Source organism: Phasianus colchicus, chromosome 5, assembly GCF_987193195.1.
Source record: "Phasianus colchicus chromosome 5, bPhaCol1.hap1.1, whole genome shotgun sequence".
Taxonomy (NCBI): domain Eukaryota; kingdom Metazoa; phylum Chordata; class Aves; order Galliformes; family Phasianidae; genus Phasianus; species Phasianus colchicus.
Window position 1 is genome coordinate 8,369,113 of NC_143440.1, and position 25,509 is coordinate 8,394,621.

At 36.7% G+C, this 25,509-nt stretch overlaps 1 protein-coding gene across 11 annotated transcripts in view; it reads left to right on the plus strand.

Moving 5' to 3' along the window:
• PPFIBP2 (PPFIB scaffold protein 2) overlaps nucleotides 1-25,509 on the plus strand; it is a 92,499-nt gene that overhangs the window by 44,792 nt on the left and 22,198 nt on the right. For 7 of the 11 annotated variants that reach the window (XM_090140380.1, XM_090140379.1, XM_090140381.1 and 4 more), the window contains 5 exons: nucleotides 6,814-6,906; nucleotides 8,585-8,698; nucleotides 16,842-16,973; nucleotides 21,959-22,150; nucleotides 23,804-23,896. In XM_090140380.1, the coding sequence (XP_089996506.1) occupies nucleotides 6,814-6,906; nucleotides 8,585-8,698; nucleotides 16,842-16,973; nucleotides 21,959-22,150; nucleotides 23,804-23,896 (624 nt within the window). The remainder of the gene's footprint in view (nucleotides 1-6,813; nucleotides 6,907-8,584; nucleotides 8,699-16,841; nucleotides 16,974-21,958; nucleotides 22,151-23,803; nucleotides 23,897-25,509) is intronic. The other 4 variants (XM_090140385.1, XM_090140386.1, XM_090140389.1 and 1 more) reach the window with 1 other exon arrangement.

The window sequence follows — 25,509 nt, forward strand, 5'->3', positions numbered from 1 at the left end:
ATGTGTCATGGTGTCATGAAGAAATGTTCACAGATTTGGCAGGAACTAACAACAGAGGGTGCCTTTTTGGAAAAGATATTGTGTTCAAATATAGTACAAACTGTTTTGCATAACTAAATGTTACTAAAATGATGGCACTTAATTCTTTATATGTAGGATAGATAAAGGAGAATATCAGTATTGGTTCTTTTCCTTGCAGGCACTGTAAGGGATTGAATGTATGTGGGGTGGAGGAGAACTGAAAACAATCTTTCATAGTTCCCAGGAGAACTTTGAGCACTGTGATCCAAAGTTTATTTGATAAGTGATCTTGTAAATAAATAAAAAAATCAAAGTTATTTATTTGATTTCCATATTCCAGAATCCTAGCATCTCATGTCTGGCACTGTGATAGCATTAAGGATCTAAGGCCTTGCAATTAAATACTGTTGCTTTTTGCTCCAGACTAATGAATGGTGCTTAACAGAGAGTAATTGCAAAAAACTCTCATAAACTCTGGTGAAATATACTAGAACTGGCTCCAATTTAATCATTAAGAGAAGTCACTTCAGAAACCAGGATCAGTTTTGATGTTGCAGTTAGTCTGTCATGCTATATTTGCATGTTGTTTGTGGCTTGGACTGTATTAGGGCAGCAAACAGTTGTTAAATAAGTAATGGTGAATCCAGGCAGGGGAAAAGAAGGGATAAAACTACAATTTTCAGATGCATAGAACAAAGGATGTGGTTTTAATCAGTGATCTTGTAACACAATATGTACAGAAGCATCATGAAACAACAGGAGAGACAAGGCAATATTTAGGTCAAATTTGAATAAAGTGTTGCCACGCTTCAAGTCTTTCCATTAGGCTTTCTTGATGTTAAAATGATCTGTGAAAAGTGGTTTGCCAAGAATAGGCTATACATATGTGCAGTGTCAGTACAAGAATATAAGAGCAGAGAGAGCAAAAAAAAAGAGAAAATACATATGAATCACAGTTAACCTGTTTTCCTTTGTTTACTGCTTTTCTATATTTTAATTTTTCTATCTTTTGACAGTAAACATATATATAAATATAAATATATATATAAATATATGATATATATATATATATATATATTATTGCCTGCAGTAGTAGTAAAATTTCTCACTCTCTCTGTTGACAATATTTTGCCTAATACCAAAGGCATAACTCTATGATGAGCACACCTACATTGTACTTTATGGCATATGATACTGTGGTCATAACTTCAGAATTATCTGGATCAGTTTATTCTGGCCTAGATCTGAATGGTACCTGCCATAGCAATATGATACCACACTGGCTTCATTTGTTAGTGATTCAGATGTTCAAAGACACCTTGTCAGTGAGGCATAAAGCCTAGTTAAGAAGCGTGTCTTGAAGTTGTCTCTTTCTAGAAGGATATGGAAATTTTTTTGTGTATATACAGGGGGCACTTATTCCATTGCAGCTAAGACAGCAGCATCACTGTCATAAAGTAATTGGCTGGTAGTGTGTGGGAAGAATTTTGTAAGTAGTTGATGTTATTTTACAAGACCTAAGCATGAATCTGCTGCTGTTAAGTTTCTGTTGGAAGCCAAAGTGCCTAAAACTCTTCTCTTCCCTGCCTCCAGATGGTAAAAGTGTGTCGTCTTTAGCATGGATTTTCTTTGGTTCTCCCAAGGGATTTGGGTTAAAAGTTTCCCATACAGTTTCCTTTTTGACCCTGTTGCTTTATTATCCTGCCATCTGACCCTAATCAGGAGCACACCATTCTGAATAAAAATGACATAGCCCCCATTTTGTGCAGAGGCATATAAGTATAATAAGAAATTACTATGGTTCATTACAGAAATAAACGGTGTAATGAACTCTCTAATTATATTGTAAATTAACTGAGCTATTTGAACTGCAGTGGATGGAGTGTAGCAAAATGGAGAATCTCTTGTCCAAAAAACACTGAAGTGCTAAGACTTTTCATTTTGAAAGAAATGCCTTTGTGTGAAACCGAAACACCTGATAACTCTTGTAGCTTACTTTGGACTTAAGTTTTGAAGTCTTCACAGTGCTGAGCTGATGGTTGACCTGAGAAAGATATATATTAGTGGTTCTGACTACTGTATATAATCTCTACTAGCAAAAGGTGAAGCGTTTGAGCTCGTGCTATGTCACTTAAGCTGCTGATATTGAGGATGAACATTGTGACTTGTGTATGGATATCTTCCTTTAAGTGCTAGCATTAGGAGTTTTCCTGATAGAAATGTAAATATTTGGTGAAAATTCTTTGATTTTAAGGACTGTATGAGTTTACCTACCTTTGTTCTGTGCGCTGTTAGCTCTTTCAGCTTGACTTTCACTTTCCTTTAATCAACAAGGAACAGAAGAAAACAGAAAATCCAGTTGTTGCTTCTGCTTTCAGGTGAAAGGCAAGAACTACAGATCCAGAAATCCCATTCCAGCCATTCTTTCCCTCCTCAAGTACACTGAGTGAATGTACATAAATTCACATGGGCATGTATCTCAGGTATCAAGAGAATAAATGTATATTAATAGATAGGTGCCATAATAAAAATGTTTCCTTTGTTGGCTACTCACTCCTGTTTCCTGACTCATTACTATTACAGCAGCAAGAACTGTAACACAACATCAGTTTTGCTGACCCAAAACAGTGGTGGGGGGGAGTTGGGAAGTCCATATTCTTCTAAATATTATCAACTCCAGATAGACAGAAAAATGTCTGTAGTCTACATTTTTCCTGCAGTCTTTGTGCTCTTAGTAGTTTGTGGAAAACTGGCCGGTTGAACTCTGCTGGCTATACTCCTTGTTCTCAGCTTCTAAACTGCAACAGCAGACAATTTATCGAGAGTGTCCCTAATCTTTCCTACTGATGCAAGCACTCTAGTTGCCACAAGCATCTGATTCAATTATCAGTGGAAATGAAGTTGATTCGTGTGACTGAATAAGAGGAAAGGATGGTTTTGCCATAATCTGTCTTCTATGAGGCAAGCAACTTATTGAAAAAGCGTACAAATCACCAGCCTAGATGACTGCCAGATTTCTTTTCTCAACTTTTTTTTCTTCTATAACCCAATATGAGACCCAGACATTAGTGGAAAATATTTGTGTAACAGCTGGCTGATCAACTTCAGAAGTTTTAAAATTAGCTGTGTTGGAAATTCTTGGAGATTAAACTTAACACATGAGGAGAACATAAATTGGCCTCTGTTCAATTCTATTATCTTGGAAATGTACTTCCTTTAAGGGACTTACTCCTACAGTCTGTCATGATTCAACAGGTTTTGTTTCAGAAACTTCAGACTAGAACATCTGTAGAGAAACTCTAACCAGTGGTGGTTGTTCAGTTCTGACAATACGCTGCATCCTGTTAAAATAACACGGAAGAAATAATAAAACTATGGAAGAAACCATAAAATTCCTCACTTGCTGGACTCTGAGCTCCTATCTGAGAAGGCTATTGAAAATTAAGCTAACTAGTTGATCAAATGTCCTGCCTTTCTTGCCATATTCTTGCTGTATTTATTGCTGCTTATCTTCATTTTGACCTAAAGCGGTTGAATCATAATCTATATTCTGATTTTATTTATTTAATTTATCATAATCTGGAGGACTGTTTGAGCCTTTTTCTTGGAATAGGATTCTGTAGTTGCTGGATCATGTAAATGATACTTAAATGCTCCATTTTTCAGCACATATCAGTATTATGTACAAGTTAGAGGTAAAAGAGCATTTTCAAGATAAACCTGGAAACTACAGATGAATAAGGAGCTGAAGCAGGTGGTGACATGAAAAAACTTTTTTTTCCAAAAGTGGAAGAAATGGTTGGTTTTAAATTGTTGAAGGAAATATTTTGTATTCATGTCTGATGCAGTCTGGGCACTGAACTATACCAGGTTCTTTATGGAGTGAGTAGTATAGGTGCTTCAAGAAACTGCTTTTCAGTTTCTGTCTTAACAGAGCACATAGGATGTATACTTGACTTTTTGTTTGCAGCACTGGAACAGTTGTAACTGTTCCAATCATCCTGACTGAACATATATTTCCATCTATTTCTTCATCATGTTATCAGAAAGTTTCTTGTTTTATGCTATTTCAGCCATTCTTTCATTACAAGAAATATAATTAACACATTTAGCTCTAAATTGTGAAGCTCAAGTAATGGTTTTTAATTTTCTAGGTTACTTTTTATGGAGTAACATCTTTGTAGAAAATCTTGGTTGATTCAACCTTTTGATCATGTGGTTACATAAGTTTAGTGTGTGTTTGTGATCTCTTACCCTGATTTGCTGTCTATGCTTGACTTCAGCGTTGTGTCCTATATTTGGCTCCTGAGATGTGTGATACCTAACTATACTTAGTTTCATCTCAGTACCGTCTTTCACAACTGCTGAATGCACTCCAGCCATGCACAGATGGCCTTGGTTCATGTTACATTTTTTATCTTGTCTTTATGCATGCCACGAAGACTTCCAAAGTCTTAAACAACTGTTGTGTGTCAATCAGCCACTTTTTTTTAAGCAGGCCATTTTCTGTGTACTGTACTGTCCTGTATTTGTCTGAGCGCTCTGTCAACCCTGTTGGTAGGGTTGGTTTTTTTTTTTTTCCTTCTCTTTGTTCACACTGGTGTGTGATTCACTGGGTCTTACATGGGTACTGAGTGTTGAAGTTCCAACGTAGGATATTTGCCTGTCAGTCAGTGCTGCAGACATCATTGGGGCTGCATATTTGATAAATGTGAGTGCAGTAAATTTTTTGCCTTATTTGTGATTTGATGTTGAATTAATTCTCCATCGCTGATTATATAAAATGTTGAACTCTAGTTTATATTGGTAATGGATTGCTTATGTAAAAGTGTGTTGGCAATAACGCTGTGCTTGGAAAGGGAGCAGGGGAGTCATTACATGATTGGTTAAATTAGTAAATAGCAAATAGTAAATTAATATTAGCAAATAGCAAATAGGAAAATAGCAAATTACAACAGCATAACAGGTAGGAATATCTACCTGACTGAGTGGTTCTCACTGCTGGCTTTTGTTGTTGAGAGGATTTTCTCCTGCCTAGAAGTCTGCTGTTGTCCCCTGTGTGCTTGAAGTTGTGTTCAGGAAAGTCTTCCCCTATCATGGTGTATGGGTCAGACATGCTGGGGAAGGCCTGTGGGCTGTCCGTTGGGAAAAGCTTGTAATGAGATGGAGAGGAGTTTTTTTGGCTGTAATGAAAACCTAGTTGACAATGGTAAAGATTTCTGGTCTAAAGGATTTCATTCTCACATAGTTTGAAGCAGAATTGCTGGCAGTGTGATTGAGGATGCATAGCTGAGGTCGAAGGACTGCCTACACAGACATACAGAAATAAATCGTGCTTACTTGTAAGGATTCCTTCTTTTTGTTGTAGTACTACAAAAGTTATTTAAGTACAGCTTAATACATAGGACCTAAGTTAAATTGATGGTGTTTGATTACATGTGGAGACTGGTACCTGTTTTTCATTTGTAGAGATTTTAGAAGCAGACAAAACAAGAATTGCAAATAATCATCTGTTCCAAGGCAGAATAACAAATCACATGATTTCTTCGGATACCTTTCAGTCCTATTTGTTGATGTGCATATTTGATTAAAATACTTCCAAAAATATCAGAGACGAAGGTTATCATAGCTTAACTACTAAAGCTGCTAAACTGATATGAAGTTCAGTATTTCATAGTTTGGAAAGTGTGTTTTGGCATTTGATTGGTAACTACTCCTTGCTTTGTGTAAATCAGTGCTATGTTTATTTTCATGGTCTCTTTTACAGTTGGGCCTCTAAACCTCAGCTGAGATCAGGAAGCTATGGAAAAAAAAAAATAGATAAACTTGTTCAGTTGAAAAAGAACAGGCAGTTCACACAGATGACAATCCTCCCGCTGCTGCTGTACATGCAACTGTAATTGAGTAGCATGCTGCAAAGTAGTGCAGATAAAGGCAACTCTGTAGTTGGATTCTTATGTTAGCTGAAAAGCCAACATAACCAAAAGGTGTTTTATTTCCAGGCAGAAAAGCATTGCCTGAAATAGGGAAATGAACCATTATGGGGAAATATTACAACTGGGTACTTTAAGCAAGCAGTCCTGCAATTGCATAAAGCTTCCAGGTGGATGATGAACCATAGAACTATGACACTCTTCCAAAGTTTGGTTTGGTTTTTTTGTTTAAAAATCTGCAGATATTTCTTTGTCTTGTTTTAAGAATTTATTTTATTATTATTATTGGGGTGTTTGTCTCTGGTGTATTAAAATCTGTTGAAAATGAGATGTAAGGTAAAGCTTTAGGAGGTCTTGCTCTTTAGAGATGTTTAGAAATATGTAAATAATTATGTAACCAGAATAGTTCCTGATAGGAATTTGGTAATTGAAATAACTTGTTAGTCATTAAGAAAGAATTTGTTCTTTTCTTTCAGTAAATTTCTAGGAATAGGATAATACATATGGCAGGTATTTATAAATAAATATCAAAATTCCTTGACTTTGGCAAAATACTGTTCAGTCCAAACAGTGTAAACAGAATGTGGTTTGTTTTTTTTTTTTTTATCTTGGTAAGCTGGCATCTTCTGAAAAAAAAACCAGTAACTTGCTGGAAAATAACAAATTTATTCCTATACAGTTACTGAGTGCTGAAAAAAAGTATAAAAAATGCACATACAAAAGCCTTAATGCGTACAAAGTAAAGATTTGGTCTTGCTGTGTGTTGCATTATAAAAACTGCACTATATCAATTTTTATGAATTACTGCTTGAAATTTTAATATTAACTGCAAAAATTCTTACTGCCCTTTTCTCTCTAGTCACAGGTGAATCATCATTCATCTACTAATAATGAAACCTATCAAGAAAGATTGGCACGACTAGAAGGCGATAAAGAATCTCTCATACTGCAGGTACGTTTTAAAGAAAACATTGTCTCTGTAGCTGATATTCAGTGAATAAAAGCTGAAGTGATGGCGTATTTTCTGTGGTACAATTGTTAACAGGTCAGCAAATGTAAGTGATATTCAGTCAGGAGCTAATTTATTATTTCTTTAATTTATATAGTTTGTCTAATGGTGAGGTAACTGAGTGGAGGGGAAGGGAGTAGCAGCAATAAGAATGACTAAGGAAGCTGACAGTGTTATTAATTTTTTTTTTCCATGGTGTTAATGCTGCTGTAGTAGATTTCACACTAGGTTTACTAGGTTATGCTAGTTACCTTTTAGGTTCTGCATGCCACTCTTTTTTACATATGGTATACCATCAAGTTCTTAGACAACACGCCCATCCCTTACTTTCTTCTCCATAAAAGTCCTTAAAATTCAATTAGGAAAAGCGTGCCATATCAGTGTTATCATTCCTCTGAGTGGCTTGTCTCTTCATGCTACCATTTATGAGGACGGATGGGTTGTAAATGTGTTCTCTTGTCCTGTATCCATCTGTGCTCTTCTCTAGGACCAGCTGATTTTAAAGGCATAAAAATAAAATGCTCTACTTTTCTGCATTCCTCTCCCAGCTAGCCTTGTCATTATGCTTGTAGGTAAAAACAAAAATGGATGCTTATTAAGCAGAGGTACTCCTGAGTTGGATGTGAGAGCATAGGTGAATTTTTGTTAGACATTTTAGAGTTTAAAAACCTGAGATAAATTTCTTTTTTTGATGGAGGTAACATTTTCTATGTAATCGAAGTTGTCTGTGGTGGAAACTACTCTTATATAAATTCATAACAAAAATAATACATGGAGTGTATGTGCTGCTTAACATAGGAATTAATATTGCTTTTTCACATCTTTCTAATGTTGTGCTGCATCTAATTTTCCTGAGCTTCACAAGCTTAGAGAATAGGGGCTGGGCTTTTCTTTTTACACATTCATTGTTCTGTGCCACTATTCCCACAGTTCTTTACCAGCATGGCTTATTGTTTCTTTTTCCTGGGATTTGTTGTCTGTATCTCACTTCTTTTGATTTCATGTTTTGGCTTGCAAAACCTGGGAATTTTTTTTTTTGGAATAGAACTTTGCCTCTGCTATAACATGCCTTTTACTTACTGCATTCTTTGTAACTTCGACGTGCTTTGCTATAGGTAAGCTATTTTTCTCTTCTTGTAAGAAGTCAATTAATCGGTTAGCTTCCAAATGAGCAGTTTTATCATTTACCTGCTTAGGGAAACAAAGTACCAATAGAACCTGAAATAGCAATGCGTGTTTCGAGACCACTTAAAATATTTTCAGTATACTCTGTGCTTGTTTACTGCTTTCTGATTGTTCAGACTTGTACATGAACCGACTCAGGCTACCTGTAAGCAGTCTTCTACCTCTTCTAGAAATGTTCTTCTATATGGTAAAAAAAAAAAACCAAAAAAAAACCAACAAAAACTATTTAAGCGGGCAGGAATTGAATCAAACTATTTGTACGTGAGAATGGAGTGTTGTCTATTTCAATAGAGCAAGTTATAAAAGAATATGAAAGAACTGCGGACTTTAAAAGGGAATTCACTGTAAAAATGTGCATTTGAATGTTCATTGTACAAGGTAATTCAAACTTATTTACTGTCAGTTCAGTATCATTGTTTCTCTTCTCTTATTACAGGTGAGCGTTCTTACAGACCAGGTAGAAGCTCAAGGAGAGAAAATACGGGACTTAGAAATCTGTCTTGAGGGGCATCAGTTGAAACTGAATGCTACAGAAGAAATGCTTCAACAGGTAAAGATCTAGATTGGAAAGGTTTTTGCATAATCTCCTTTGAGAAAGATGAGAACATGCACTCTCCGTTTGCCTGCATGTAGGAGTGCCTTTGGTAGCAAGAGAAAACAGAAAAAGAATTGCCTCTTTTTATTGTTCTCTTGCTACTTTGCAAACTACTTTTTTTGCAATAAATATTTCTTTGTCTTTCCTGTTGCAGAAATGTTTTATTGGCTGGTTGCATAATGTCGTATGTGGCAGCATGTAAAATGAAACTATTGTGTATTATTTGTACTGTGCTGACGAACTAAATTTGGATGTGGTGGAGTAACTGGTTAGACAGGTTATGTGTACCTACTATATGTAGCAGTTACAGAATTAAGTTGTTTTATTTAAATAGTTTCAGTTTTTATATGTCTTTAAAGCCGAACAATTAGTGCATTGAAATAAACTATTGTATCCAATTTGGTTCTGTAATGATTTTTGCTTTATTTAGGAGTTTTTCCTTTATTTTTGAAAAATCAAAAAGTATATGAAGATACTTTTCATTATTTCAGTCAATAATTTCAGGCTACGTGGTTTAATCTATTGGTATTGTTTCATGGTGTATATTGAGAATATAAGTATCTTACATATCATGTTACTGCAGAACTGAAAAGTCTGTGGACGTGAAAGAACTTTCCACGTGCAGTCTTGGGTCTCTATCAAGACAAGTTACTACATATGCAGATAATCTGCTGGTAATACAGTACATGGATATTGAAAATAAATTTAAAACTATAAATAGCCTTTAAAATCAAGAGCAGGAATGTAGTGCAGGATGTAGTGTTCCATCTGGAAAATTTGTATCCTAAACCTCTTGCAGTTGGAGCTCTTCACCAAAAGAAAACAAAATTGGTCTCACACAACTGTTGCAACCCAAAATGCTTACAACTGAGAAAAGTTTTATTCTTTACTTAAAGGTGAGGGGGCATTTTAGAAAATATAACCAGCAGATATGTTTAATTTAGATATTTGAAGTGAAATTCAAAGAACAGTAACTATTTAAATTATGGAAATGTTTTCAAACTTCAGGAAGATGGAGTAGAGTGTAGAAAGTTCCTGTTTTAATCTAAACGAGATCTTGTTAGCCAATGGTTTCCAGTGTTCTGTACAAAAGCCCATGGCAGTTAGCAAATAAATGAAAGATATTAATGTTGACATTACGTTTTTCCAGTTAAAAAAAAAAAAAGCTTTCTGGTCTTTCAAGGGCCATCAAACAGTATTTATTTTTACAGTGAACTAACTTGTTTGTAATAAGAAATAATCATCCAGTCCTAACTATGGGTATAGATAGTCTTGCTTTCCAGGAAGACTTCTGTTATTCTCTTGAGGTGTATTGTAAATCCAGTCTTATTTGGATCTGCTTGTTTTTTTAGAATCTGTTGAACTACATTGATTCTTACCTTTGAGAACTTCAGTCAGCTGCTGCTTCTAAATGGGAAAATGAATGAAAATAATTGCCTGTCATTGGGAAATTTTTAATTTTTTTTTTCATAGAACTAGGCTAATTGCAGCATATACTATGAGTAGGCACAGCATATTTACTTACTTGGGAAGCAGTATACGTGAGTCCAGGATAAGCCATATTTTTTGAATTTGGGAACTATAAGAAATGTTAAAAAAATTCTGACCCCAAAATGCTACATTAAAGACAAAAAAAAAAAAAAAGCTTTATTCAGATAATTTAATGAAGTTATATAAAAAGGTATCTGGTGGTACCAGAACAGAAGGGCGTGCAATGCTCCCCTGCAGAATAGTTTTTGCTAGATCTATGCTAGCAGAGACTTGCCCACTTTGTATGGGTGGGGTTACTGGCTAAAATCCTTCTGGCTTATGATTTATGCAGCTGTTTTGAACTCAGCTACAAAGCTATCATGGAAACTTTTGAAATGCAGCTAGAACAAACTTTATCTGAAGTACATAAAACAAACGTTCAACTTTTAGAGTGGGCATCTTAAATGCTGAATAGCAGCAACAGCGATTGCAGATTCTTGGGAGGAAATTGTGATTCTTCATCTCTTTAAGAGGAGGGAGCAATAGTTCTTACTGAAAACGTAGAGGAAGTTAGTTGATATCATCTAACAGTTTCCTACTAAAAAAAAAAAAAGCTTCATTATATTCTGTTCTTTTTCTTGTCCTTAAACCATGTGCTTCTACCACTTTTTTTGTATTCACTTTCATGCTTACCATAATTTTGACCCAGTGACTGGGTAGAAGGCAAGGAGGGTTATAGAAAGAAGGGGATGTTCGGCTTTTTGTTGTTGTTGTGTTTTTTTCCTCTGTGTTACTGAATTGAACCAGCTCACAGAAGAGATCAAGGCGTGCCATAAAGGTAGGTGTGGATGCACATTTGACCTAGCTGTTTATAAAGCTACAGCTGAAGAAAATATCACCTGTATGTTTCCCTGACTTGTAATACTACAGTATCAAACTCAACATTTTGCTTATGTAAAAATACTTGCACTACTACAGACTCTAAGAAACAACATTTTCTATCTTGAAGACATTTGCAATTTCTCTAAAACAAAGTAGGTCTGTCTCATGGAAGTTAATGGCAAAACTTGATGTCAGTCCTTAGGTATCCTTGTATTATGCTCCAAGAAAAATGTCTCCTTGTCCTTCAGTCATACTCAAAGATAAGAGAAAACTTTCTGGAGGCTGTCTGGGAACAAGACCCCAATTTGGTCTCTTTGAATTGCCTTCCAATTTTGCCATCAAGTCTTACCATCAAGCTTGTAGAAGATATGGAACTGCTGTGTGAATTGTTAGCTCCCTTGCACCTTAGAGAGAAAAGAATTTGTCTCAAAATAATAATAAAAAGCAATCATACTTCTAGAATTATCTTTAAAAAAAACTTATACTATGACAGTCCATTTCTAATATATTTGTACTATGTACAAATTGCTGAATGTGATTGGAAAGCAAAAGTACATTTTGCTCTATAAAGTAGCTTAAGTTGGCTCATATCAGAAAGCACCAGCCATGCATAATGTAAAAGCATTGGTGCTTTGAAATTAGTGTTGTTGCTCTTGTCAGTTGTGCTAGTTCAGTTTGAAAAGTCTGCACTTACAGATTTCACCTCCACAGTTTACGTGCATTTGGTATAGTAATTACCACAAGTAAAAACACTCTTTGCTATTTCTGTTCTGCACTTGATTGGTTTAGCAGATACTAGTTACCATTGAAGCTCTGCGTTTGTTTTGCCAAAATACTGATCTGTGTGGCAGTGTCTGTCTTGTGTCAGACCTGCACCAAATCCTGAAGGACTGGTCAGATGGCTGCATTGCATAAACCTAATTGTCTTCCATCAAGTAAATTCTGTTGCAGAGTACAAAGGATTGGCCCTAAGGTTCTTTCTGTCTTAAACACATGGAAACTGAAATTATTAAATGCAAACGGGAGTTAATTTCAGTGCTTTCCTTCTCTCTGATGTAATTTTATGGCCAGCTTCTACCTGGGTGTACATAGCAGGTGAATGTGTGCTAGACAAAGACTTGGTGAGGCACAGTGGAGACTCTTTTTAAAAAACACTGGATTAAAGGAATGCAAGGAGGGGCTATAAAAGAGTAAAAACTTGAATTCAATGTGTTTTAGCGTGTACCTGTTCTAGTTTTCTGTTGTCCTGTACTCGAAGAAGCAAAGAATCCTATCTTTTTTGCACAGTTCAAATCTGGTATATTATCTGTTTGCTTCTCAGGAACTTTGCTGGCTGGCAAGGTTCATTCCTTCAGCTTTCAATTGCCTGAGTTATCTGATCTTAAATGAATTTCAGCACTCGTTTATAACATGCAGTAACTTCTTGCCAGCTGCTGGCTTAGTGTTTCAGAGTTTGAAATGTGCTCTGTGCTGCTCTGGTTATAAGGCTTGAGATTTTTAGAGCATGCTCTCAAGTGCAGCTTATCTATACAGGTGAGCAGTACACCACTTTGCTATTTAACAGTTGCAGGCACATCTGCTTGTCAGATGTACGCAAAGGACTGTTCAAACTGTCAGTGTGCTGGGAAATTCTTTCTTTTGCTTAACTATATAATAGACAAATGATGAATTGGAGGGCTGTAATTCACTCTCGGCTACTGACTTGCACCATTTCATGGCAATTACACGTGTACGTTGCTGTCAGCTGTGTTTTCAGTTAAATATCTTATTTCCACCACAGCTAACACACAGCACTTAGAAAGTACAGTCTTCACTGGCAGTGGTTCTTGCTGAATTTTGCTTACCAGGTAGGTGGGTCTGCCTCTCTCTCTCTCTCTCTCCCTCTCGGCTGCTTTAATGAATATGAAAAGTAAGACATTTTTGGAGTGTTGTATTTTGTACAAGTGCAAAGTGGGATTTTGGGGTGTTTTTTGTCCACTTGACTAAAATCTTATTTATGATTTATGAATCAGTGTAGCGTGATCCTTTTTTTCTGTTTTGGAGACTGCTAAATATCCTGTAATTTACTGTGCTTGCAACAGACAGCCTAGAACAGAGCAGTGCTTCTTTCTAAGTTATTTTCTATCATGTTAAATTTTATAAGCAGCTTTATAAGAAATATGTATTTCCAAGCCAACAAAATCTGAAAGTGACACGCATTACATGCTTCAGTTTCACTGAGAATATTGGGAAAAAAAATCATGATTATGATTAAATAAAAAGTTTACAGTGTGAATTTTAAAAATACAGTTGTTTGGAAGTAGTTTGGCATTGATCCATCTGATATACATGGATTGCAGATTCTGCAAAACCATGTTTGTGATTATCCTACTCTAAAATAGTTTTTTCCTTAATTTTTAAAGTTGATTTTTTCAAAAAAAAAAAAAAACTTCAGGAAAATAAATTATACTTACAGTACTTATTAAATGAAAAACAAGTAACATGCTTATTATATCTAAAGTTTCACAGTATATATTCTATTTCTGTTCTGTATGTCTGATTTTTAAGATCCTCCTAAAGCTACTACAGCCAAATTACTATTTTCCCTCTCTTATATTATCTTTTTTTTTTTTTTTTTGCTTTAAAACCAATAACATAAATTTGTATTTTCTTTTCTTACAATTCATATTTATTCTGGATGGCTTCATGTTGCATCATACCACTGAAATACACTATAATTTCTCTGAAGCAAAATGGGTCACATTCTCTAATGAGTTGTTCTCTGTGAGCATCTGCTTGAGGAGGAAAATAATTGCTTCCAGATGTTCTATCCACTTCAAGAGGGGACATTTACTTAAAATGGCACTTTCTTTCAAAGCAAAAGTTAGGCACTCTAGATGCAAGATAAATTGTCAGCTGTTTTAAATCAGTGTAAATCCACTGAAAACAAGCCAGGGATAGCTAGCTATTTTGTCTATTTTAAGGCAAGAGATTTATGCCAGTTTACACGAGATGAGGATCCAATCGTCCATCTTCAGAACAAACTAAGATTTTGAGTCTAAAAAAATCAATAAATAGAAACTGCCTTCATGCTCAGTCACACCAGGTAGCACCTTACTATTCACATGGAGCTGTGCAACTCAGGAGAGGACTGAGGTATTACTCTCTGTTGCACAAACAAGTTTAATTTAGGAGTCTATTGAAAAACTAAGCATTAATACCAGACAGTACTCTCAAAGGAGCTCTATTGTTGAAAACGTCTAGATGGATGCTGTCTCTTGACTTATTAAGAAATATTCCCCTTGCATCATCAAATGCTACATCAATGTCAAGGAAAAAAAGAGTAGTCTAAATGTTATTTCAGTTCAACAGTGAAAAGAGCCTGTCAGTGAGGCCAAAGTCACCCCATCCTGCCAGCCTCTTTGATGTTGTGTCCCTATTTCCATATCCAAATTCTCTTCTATAGCTGTATGTTAATCTCTACAAGTCTTCTGTATTACCAGCAGCATAGAGCCTATTCCAGTCTGGGCTGGATTATTCTTGGAATTTGTGCAAGATAGTGGAGATGTAGTCCTTTATTCCTGGAATGTTAAGGGTCGGTTTTGGTTTGTTTGTTTTTTTTTTACATAATTGTGTTTGTAATCATATTTGTAGAATTTAGCTAGCTCTGGGATTTCACTGGGTGACTGATCTTTAGATCTTGATTGTTACTTAACTTATTCTGTTCAAGGTTAAAAAAAAAAAAAAAGAAAGAAAAAGAAAAGAAAAAAGGGGAAGGGGGGTGGACTACGTTTGTTTATTTTCCCACCCATACACAAATACCATTGTCAGTGTCAGCAGGAGTGGACATGACACTGGGAATAGTGGGTGGCTTAGATAACTGGTGTTGTAATGCAGTTGCAAGTTTAGTACCATTTCTAATTTGGGCTGTTATTCCCCAGTGGACTAAAACAATGTACATGCAAAGCGGATTTGGGTTCCAAGTGAACTTTAGCAGCATCATTTTTAAAATAATGTTTGTGGCTTCTTTGGCTCCAAAGGGTAGTATACAACATGTTATACAGCTTGTGTAAAAGGAAGAAATGAGAAAAGGGTACTGATCAAAACAGCAGTTCCTGAACTCTCAGTAGCATTAGTACAGATCCAGAATAACTATGCAAATTCTAAGTCACTTTCCGTGTAATCCAAAGCAGAATCTGCTGAAATTCATCACTATGCTTCATATGACCAGAACATCAATGTCAGTTATGAATCACCATCAAATTAAAAATACAAAACAAGCTAAAAATCAGTATATATGAAGACTGCTCTAAAAATGCCTTCTATTTTATTACATCGGCTCATGACATCAGAGGTGGATTTTGGTGGGGTGACAGTAGAGGTTGTTGCTGTGTGACAGATGGCAGCAGAGGGACAGTCTGACAGAATGGTGTCTGACATGGAAGTGCGGGTGGAGCACAAGTGTGTTACTGGGTTCCTTCATGAAAAAATGGTATTGATGTTCATCAGCACTGGTTGAATGTTTATGGAGACCAAACGGTGGATGTTGGCAAAGTGAGGTGCAGTGGGTGGTGCATCTGAGCAGCAGCAACAGTGATGTGAAGGACAAGGCACATTCTTTGGCTTTGGGAGCAACCTGCCTCTATTCTGAAACCTAAGATCTTTCACAAAAGAGGTTAGGCACTTAGAAAGTTAGATATTGAATGTTCAGTAAGACTTAAAGTTCTGAATGGATTTCTCATTTTGAAATTAGAGACCAAGAGAGGCAATTTGGGGTAGTATATTCTGGTTTGGGCTTTCTTGGAAACTGAAAGTTGCAATAAAGGCGAATGTGGAATATTTTCCAAAGATGGTGATATTGTCTCCCCCAAATATGCCTATTTCTGCAATCTGAAAAATGAGCTCAGGACACACAAGCATGGCCAGTTGTTTTCTAGTTTCTGGTGTTAGTCAGTTTAGACGTTGCACTTAGGTTCCACTTGTCACACCATTTCTCATTCAATATTGTTCCCTCCAAAGTTACTATTCTTGCGAAGTTACTAAGTGCTATCAGTATTAACTTTTTGAGTACTGTTAGCATGACAGCAGAAATGTACCATTGGTACTCAGTTTTAGTTCAGTGCTTGTGCTTCGGTACATCCTATGCTGAGTAACACGTGATAAAATGTTGTAGAACTTTGCATTATAATACCAAAACATGGCTTAGTCTGAGTATTTTAGAAAGTAATCAATCATTCTGTAATTGTGTCATCTGACGGTCTTTATGGCATTATGTAGCACTGTGTTAGTTCAGCCTTAGTACTGTTTTCTGAATTCATGTTTTGCACTGGGATTGACTCTGCGCCAGACGTTGTGTTGAAGCGAGGAGGAGGACAGTGGTTTAGTGATTAACAGAGGAGAACATGTAGGTGAAAATAACTGCAGAGTTTGAGAAACATGCAGTTCAAACAGTTCAGAGTATATACAACATGAGGAGAGGGAGAGAGAAATTTGCTTTCATGTGAACTAGTTGATCGCTCTGAACTCTTTTAGCTACTTTTTCTGCTTGCAGTAAATGATTACATCATTTCTACCTTGCAGTGTTAAGCACTTTTTGCATGGTAAAGTAGTAGTGAATGTGGCTTTTGAAGAGGAGAACCGTTTTGCTTTTATATTGAAAGTGTAAACAAAGGGGTAGAGACCTGTGAGTTTGCCAGCAAATCATGCAGCATTCTGTGTCAGTGTTTAAATAAAAATAACTTGGGAAAATACTCTGTTTTGCTTTCAGGAGCTGCTAAGTCGAACATCACTAGAGACTCAGAAATTAGATTTAATGGCTGAAGTTTCCGACTTGAAGATTAAGCTGGTTGGCATGGAAAAGGAACAGAGTGAATACGAAGAGAAACAGAACAAAGCTGAGGTAAGCTTCTTCCTTCTTTCTTTTTCATTATTTTTTTGTCCTGTGTCTCTGGTCATACATCTGTTGATCTGGAAACAGCATGCAGTTTCCTCCTGTTCTTAGAGCGTGATCTGTACTCTTGGTCCTGTGAATTCAGTGAGAAATATGATTATGCATTTTTGGGATGTGGTTTCTTTTCCTCTCTCATTATGTTTCAGAGCTTGCTGTTTGGCTTTAATCAAGACACAAAGTCCATTCCAGCAGCATACTTTTTTTCACTTAACTCTTTCCTTTCCACAGGCATGGCTGTTTGAAGCCTATTGAATCTATTTCCGTGTTTTCTGTGACAGAGAAGACTATAAGTTTAGCAGTATCAGGAACACTACAGAAAATTGTATGCAGAGGCCCTCAGTAATTTTAATGTGCTCATGGTGGTTGGGAGAGACAGGCAAGGAGCAGGGTATTTTCCTCAAATAATCCCTTTTCCTTATGTTTACATAACAAATACTTAGTGGGGCGGGCGGTGGAAATCACTTGCATTGGAAGAAATTCTAATCATTTTTCTCCTTCAGAACTGGAAAGTTCTGGATATCAAAGCAGCTTTATTTTTCACTGTGTTAGCTAAGGAAGAGAGTTTGAAACAGGAATAGAATGAACGTCTATTATTTTTTATTGAGCACAGTTCCATAGAAACCTCTGTGTAGTGAGCAGCAGGTGGTAACTGGAGAGGTAAGGGATTATGGAAGACAGCAATTCAGATGAAGTGCCATCTCCTGTAGAGAGACCATGTAGACTGGTAGGATTACCTGGAAGGAGAGGTAGATTAGTAGAGCTGGGGGTTGGCCAAGATTTATATTTTGATAACTGAAAAAAGACTTTGTTCCATGTTGTCTTAAAAGAAACTGTAATACGGGCAGTGTTAGAAAACAGTTTGCTCTCTGTAATGTTAATAGACATTTATCAAATATTCTTCTAAGTAATTTACCTGCAGTGACATAAGTTTGGAGTGTGTTTGGTTTTTGACTTGGTTGTCCTCTGAAGTTTTCTTTTAGAGATTAAAAGATTGCTTACAGAGAGCATTTTCTGGCAGTTTGCAAGCCAGAGAAGCACCAGCTGCTCTGTTTTTGCTATCCATGGCCTTCTCATGCTCTTTCACCCATAATTATTGGTGTCCTGTGTACGGAAGGCCTGAGCAGTGTCGTACTACCTGCAAATCTAAAAAGGTCTGTGCAACATGTAATTGCTACAGGTAGGAGCCTGTTTTCAGCTGCTGTCTTTCTGAGAGGCCTTTAGTGCTTCCCATTACATGTTCAATACCAGGAAGAAGCTGTTTGAATTATTTCAGGATATCCACAGTCAGCCTAATTCCTGGAAAGCAGCAAAGCTTTTCAGTGCATTTGCATTGACAGCATTTCTAAGTGCTGAGTAGGACTGGGGCAGTGATGAAGGTGAGTCTGTGACCTGTGAAATTCTTCTCCTACTGCAGCAGGATGTGTGGCCTACTGGGATGGAAAAGTTTAGTTTTATTGGTCTGGAAGCCTTTGTTGTATTTTTAAGTGATAGGAAATGCCCTCTTGAGATGGAAAAGGATCCTAATCTAATGGAAAAGTTGAGAATCATTGTGTTAAGTATTCTATGAATTATTGATTGCCCCAAGATGTGATTAGATTTCTGGCCTGTTGAAAGTTGCAAGCCTACATATACAAAGCAAAGAAAATGAGTCTTGGAACTAAAACTGTAAGAAATAAAAAGCATTTTCAGTTTGCTTGTTGAACTCTTCTATACATTTATTTCAGATTGCCATGAGTAAATGTTAATCCAATTTTTCAAGATAAACAGGGGGTTCAACTTAATGCCTACTTGAGTTCTAGTGCTTTAGTCTGTCTACTTCAGCTCCCTTTATTATTTTTTTTATTATATTTTGTTAATTCTCAATACAACCATAGTTTCAAACATCACAGTGAAATTTATTATTACCTTTTCTTAATACTATTGGACTGCAAATGCTGCTTATGTTTTATGCTTTTAGTGTCATTTGAAATTCATTCTGAGCATTCACTGCCTGTGAGTCATCTATTCTTAAGTAAGCAAAGAGTCTACCTTTAGTTTGGTCTTGTTTATGCATACATAATAGTGCTGGGGTAACCTAATTTCTTGGGTGACACTGTTCTGGCTGAATGAAATTAATCTTCCTGTAATTGTATCTCTGAATGTTGTGGCTACTTCAGCAGGCTCTTACAGTGTCTAATATGTCAAATGAAATTGCAATTAATATTTTGGACGAGTGGAACAAAGCTGTTGGTGACAGAGCCTTTCTCTTATGTGCAGTTGGCTGATTGCTGCTTTCAAGACTAAGATTAGGATTGACAAAGGTGAGCAGAACAGTGATTTCATAGTTTTCTTACTGCTTTCACCCTACCACATGTTACAGAGGCATCTTGAAGTCAAACAATTTTAAGCTGCCTGTTAATTATATAATTCATGGTTGACTCTGACATTTCTAAGTATAATAGCAAGTTAATAAAAGTTTAAAACAAGATGTGAAATTGTGAAACAAGTCAGCTAAAACATACTTCCTGTGTACTCTTAATTTTGTGTCAGCTCATTTCACAGCAGCTGTTTCCAGTCACATAGAATTTATCCATATAATTATTTTTCTGGTTGGTTTGAGGAGAAACAAAGCAAATTAAGATATTTTTCTAAATATTAATGAGTCTTAATCAGATTCATTTCTGTTTATCTTATGCAGCTGTGGTTTAGTTTTAGTTAGCAGCAAAGAGTTTGAGAATATGGCTCTCAAAGGTATTAATTTCAGGCTGAATGCCACTTGTCTTTGGCACTTCAAATGCACATGCTAAATTTATAATGGCATTTAGTTATAACACAGGAGCCAGGAGAATAGCTACTTGTAAATGGATGGTCTCACTCCTGCCTTTGTCACTTGAATTCCCTGTATGTGGAATAATGTTGACTTGTTTTTGCTGCCATGATGCTGTGAAGGTTTCTGAGATCCCACCTGAGGGCATTTGTGTAACTTTTCTTACCTGAGGAAACTTAGAAATCTTAGAAATGTGTTTCCTCAGTGTTAGCAACTTTTGAGAGAGCAACACAATCGAGTGATTATCTGCAGCCCAGATGCTTCCCTTACCTAAACATGGGCAGTAGAGATGACCTATTACTATCAGGAGGCCTGAAGAATAAGTGCCCATTTCAGCTTGCTAACAGCCCTTATTCTCTCCTCCTATTTTTTATTTTCATGTGGTAAGTTTTGTGGGTTTTGGGTTTTTTGTGCTGAGGATCTGAAGTTTGCTATATGCTGTTGGAAGGCGTGTTATGGCTGTTGCGTGGACACTTCTAATACAAATACCTAGTGCACAATTAGTTGCCATTTCAGAGAAATTTGAGTCAGCGAGCCAAGTAATTCTTTCTGGTCTTTGACACAGCACAGCTCTGTGGAGTTGATTGTGCTGCCTCAACTGAATCAAGTTTAAGACAGGGTTTTTAATATTAATTTATCATGCTGTAAAGAATCTCAAAAAAAAGAGATGACATCTTCACCTTGAAACTGGAAACAACTGTAAGACGTACGTTGCCTCTGGAGTTAGGCTTATGGAAAAGATGAAGTTATTCTTCAGTGGAATAGAGTTTTCTGCCTCTTGTATACTGAAAGGTGTTCCCTGAAGGAAGTCTGTGTGGATGCAGAGTGTTTCCCACTGCCTTTGTGAACGTGAGGCAGAAGAGTAGCAGCAGTAGTTGTGGTTCTGAACTCTCTCACTGTGCTACAACCAGAGCAATTACCAGTCTGTGCATCTTGTTTGACCAGTGGTTTAACATATCGTTTAATGGTGCTTTCTGGCAAAGACAAGTGGTGCTTAAAAGAAAGGAGATAGACATGTAGCACAAGGACTCTGCTCCTCAGTGAGGTGTCTGATTGTGGAGGTGGTGACAAAGTCAAAGCATGGAAGATGGAAGGATTGTGGATAGCATTTAAGTTATACATGAAGCAAGTATGAAGAGTGTTCTGCTTTGCAGTGCTCTGATAAGAGGATGGATTAGCTGCAGGGATGCACTCCTCACCACTATCCTGTGTTGCTGTGAAGTGGCAGTAGTACTGAAAATACAAGGGATGTAGTTTCGTCTAGGTGAGCTGATATGAAATAAACTATCTTTTTCTTAACTGAATAGTCCTGGCAGAGCATCTCAGCCTATAAAAGACTGGATGCTAGAGAGTTGGTGTGCTGAGGCCAATTGCACCAATCAAATTTCTTGCTTTTTTTTTAAGCAGTTTAATCCTCATTTAGGTGTATAAAAGATTTGTCGGATGAGAAAAGTTGAGCATCGAATGTTGTGAGCCTGACTCAGAGTGATATGCATGAAAGGAAATATATGCAGCTGCTATTCTGAATTTCATTTTAAGCACAGTGCCCTTCAAAAATACTTAATAGATGTAAATTTATTTTAGCTAATTTATATGTAAGCTTTTGAAAGAGAATCTTATTGAATATTTGCAGTAGTCTAAGGTTGCTGGTGCAGCTTGAGATTGAATAATTCAGTACTTACTTGGTTGAAGCAGTACCTGGTTCTTGCAGTTTATGCTCTGGCACTGTGCAGCTTTGAAGTTACTGAATCAGCAGAGTTGGGATTACAACAAGACTTGTATGTATGATAATGAAGAATAAAAGTGTGTATATATACTTCGTCTTTTGTCCATTAAAAACTTTTTTACTCCTGTGGGAGATGGATTAATCTCATTAAATTTAATTCACTTGGAAGAAATGAGAAGTCATGTATTGGTCTGGAACATAGATTCTGTTCTATTTAATCTGTAGCTCTATACAAAGCCCATTCACAGGTTTTACCAGAAAGGGAACACACTGTCTTTTTAGGTTACCTCTGATATTCTTTCTGTATTTCTCTGTGCTGCAGCTGTACCAATACTTTCTTTGCATATTGTCTGCATTTTTATTTCTCACCTGTCTTTTCTTTTTTTCTTCCCATATTTTCAGTCGGTAGTGAACCTGATAAGTGAGCTACAGGAGCAGATGTGTAGACTGCAGCTGGAAATTAATAGTAGAATCCAAGAAAGAAAATCCCAAGATAGGAAATCCAGTGTGACACCTAATGGTCGTCAGTCTAGCCCAACATCAGTGGTAGAGAATGTCAGCCAGAAGAATTGCTCTCACTGTGATGTACGAGAGGTACACATTAGCAGCAGTCTGTGTATTGCCTCTTCTCTTGCAGAAACTAAATTACGTTAACCAGGGTTATGTTGTGAATTAGTGGCATTAATCATTCTGATTCTCATGAGTAGGAGTAAGAGAGAGGTGGTTGTCAAAATTACCAAAACAAAACCAAAAAAACCCAGACACCTTGCCCCCTCATCTTCTGCCGAGTCACTAGGACAAATTTGGTCATCATTGTGCTCTTATCTACAAAAACACAGATATCCATAAGAACCATCACCTCTCTCAGGTTTTATATTATTTGCATCTTATTTGTAGGTCTGTGCTACTGGTGTGGTTTTGTTGGTTGGCTTGGTTTTCTCCTTCTCTGCCTTTTTTATTTTTCCCTTCACTGAGATTTGTTCGCTATGCAGCATGGTTTGATAGTTTGTTAACTTTCCTCACAATAACATCACTCTAACCAGTCCTCTGATCATTATTCATTTCTGCATATCTAAAAGCTTAACGCAGGTATAAAATGCAGATTCAGGTAAGTCTATTTGAAGTATATCCTATGAAAACTATCTCCTTGTGCCTGTAAAATAGCAGATCTGACACATTTTTACCAATTCTGACATCAGCAGTTATGAGGAAAGTGTTCTTAAATTTGGTCAAAATCACGCCGCATGTCAAAACAAAAGCTATTGTGCAAACTGCTGAAATTGAAGGTTGAATGTTATTGATCTGACTAAAAAAAGTCCATTTTAAATATTCACAATGATCATTACTAAGGTAATACTATGGTTGTGTGATGCATGTAGTATACAAGACTCCTAAACATGGCTTTGCTTCCAAATTTTTCCATTCTTCAGTTCATTGGTCTCACCAAAGTTCTGTTGAGAATCACAGAATCGTAGAATGGCCTGGGTTGAAAAGGACCACAATGACCATCTAGTTTCATCCCCCCTGCTATGTGCAGGGTCACCAACCACCAGACCAGGCTGCCCAGAGCCACATCCAGCCTGGCTTTGAATGCCTCCTTGGGCAACCTGTTCCAGTGTGTCACTGTGTTGTCCTCAAGAGTAAACACTAAGATATGGCTGATGGAAAGGGAGAAGGGACAGTCTGTCAGAGGAATAGACAAGAGTTTGCCAAGTTGCAGTCAGCCATGCTGAAAGTAGTATATTGATAGTCGTATACAACTGTACGTGTGTGGCATTCAATGCCAAAAAACAAGCATTGTGTAGTCTGAATTGTTTAGCTTAAGTGTTTCTTTGGACTATCACTTTAATGGAAGTAACTCATGTTAGAGCTTCGTATGTTTCTGCTTCTTTTCTGAGATGGCAGCAAAAGCAAACAAGTAAAAAACAATCGTTAATGCTGCATCAGACTGTAGTTGTGGATTTTTGGGCTCATTTTCTGTGAGGTCAGCTTTCCCCAGGTCAGCTGTCTTCCTTAATAGGACCAAGAAATTTGCTCATAATTTCTGATAGAGAATTTAAGAAAACTGTTTCTTAGAATAACCTCTCTTTTCAAAATAATTGTTATCTGGTTAGACGAAACCACAGCTTTTTTATCTGATGGTTCAGCGTTTATTAGTACATGGTTAATGCATGATCTTTAATTCATTACCATGGAGAATTAATAACTACCTGAGTAATCTTATATTTACCTGTTTTTCCTTTGCAGGGTTTGCTACAGGAACTCAGACACCTCAAAATTAAAGTGGAAGAACTGGAAAATGAAAGAAATCAATATGAGTGGAAATTAAAAGCAACTAAAGTAAGGAGAATGCTTAGCACTTACTAATGACAGACCTACTTCAGCTAGAAAGGGATGAACACACTAATGATCACTATTTACTTTTCTTACAGTGTCAGTGCCTACTATAAAACCAGGTTTCCTTGAACCATCTATATACTAAGGATTTTGGAGTACAGTTTTTGTAGCTTCTTTTTGTGCCTTTTGCTCCCTCCTCCCTCCAATTTCCAGTCTCCTACACTTTTGTTTTTTGGGTTTTTTTTTTTTGTTTGTTTGTTTTTTGTTTGTTTGTTTTGTTTGTTTTGTTTTTTAAAGGCATTTTGTTCTGGGAAGACACTTGCTTTGTGTAATGGTGACAAGTCTCTGCAGAACATTCTCTTTCTAGACTGAAGAGACATGCAAAATTGGATGAGTATTGCTTACCATGGAATTTTATTAGAGGTTGTGGATGCCCCATCCCTAGAAGTATTCAAGGCCAGATTGGATGGGGCCCTCAGCAACCTGGTCTAGAATTAAATGGGGAGGTTGGTGGCCCTGCATGTGGCAGGGGGGTTGGAGATTCATGATCCTTGAGGTCCGTGCCAACCCGGGCCCTTCTGTAATTAATAGATGTTAAACCCAGAATACACCAGTAGACCATCTACTTTGACTTTGTGATGGTATCAGAGAGTATATGTATCTGCTTACACCTGTGCTGACCTTAACTTCTGGAAAGCTGTTGTATTTCAATCTAAAAGAACTTAATATGACACATATGACACACTTGACCATTTCTGCCAGTAATTTATTTTTCTGGTTGAACGTTTTCATTATTAAAATTTACACTTTATTTCTTTGAATTTTTAGCCCTTTTTTAGATCGAAGGAACACTTTCGTTCTGTCATCATGCTACCTTTCATACATGCAGTGTTATAATCACTGTTTGTATGAATGACTGACTTTTCTGAGTTGTGGTTGTATCTTGGAAAAACATTTTAAATTATTAAACTGAGTTGTGATTGTAATAGCTAAAAGCTTGATCCAGAAATGACACATAGCTGTTTTCTGTATTAACATTTCTTTTCTTTTGAGAATTCTTAGATGAATATTGAAGTTTTGCTCTAATACTTTTAATTATTATTTATTTATTAAGTTAAAAGCTCCTATATCCATGAAAATGTCTCCTCTGACGTGTCAGCAATGAACAGTCTTGAGGAAAATATTTTGTTAAGCAGCACGTGGTCAGCTGCCAAGACAGATGAAGATTATGGGTAGAAGCAGAGCAAAAATAACAATGAGTAGTAACACTTATTGAGTGGGAGAAGTTACAGAACTAGGAAGGGGGAAAAAGTGCACAGGGAAAAAGAGAGGAAGAAGAAAAATAATTACAGAGGTGACAGGAATGAAAAATTTAAAAGAAAGGAGAATAATCAAGAGAACTATGAGGTCAAATAGATCAGCAGAGGCATATCCAAATCTGGTATTAAGAGGTCTGCAGCTTTGTCTTTCTGTTGCTTCAGCTTCTTAGATGAGGAATTGGAGTATTTCCATGACTGGATATAAAAAGCACTGGGAAGTGTAAGAGCCCTCCAGAGATGCAAAAGGCAGATTTCTCTGTTCCAGAGGGACTGCAGGCAGGATTGTGGTGAACTCTT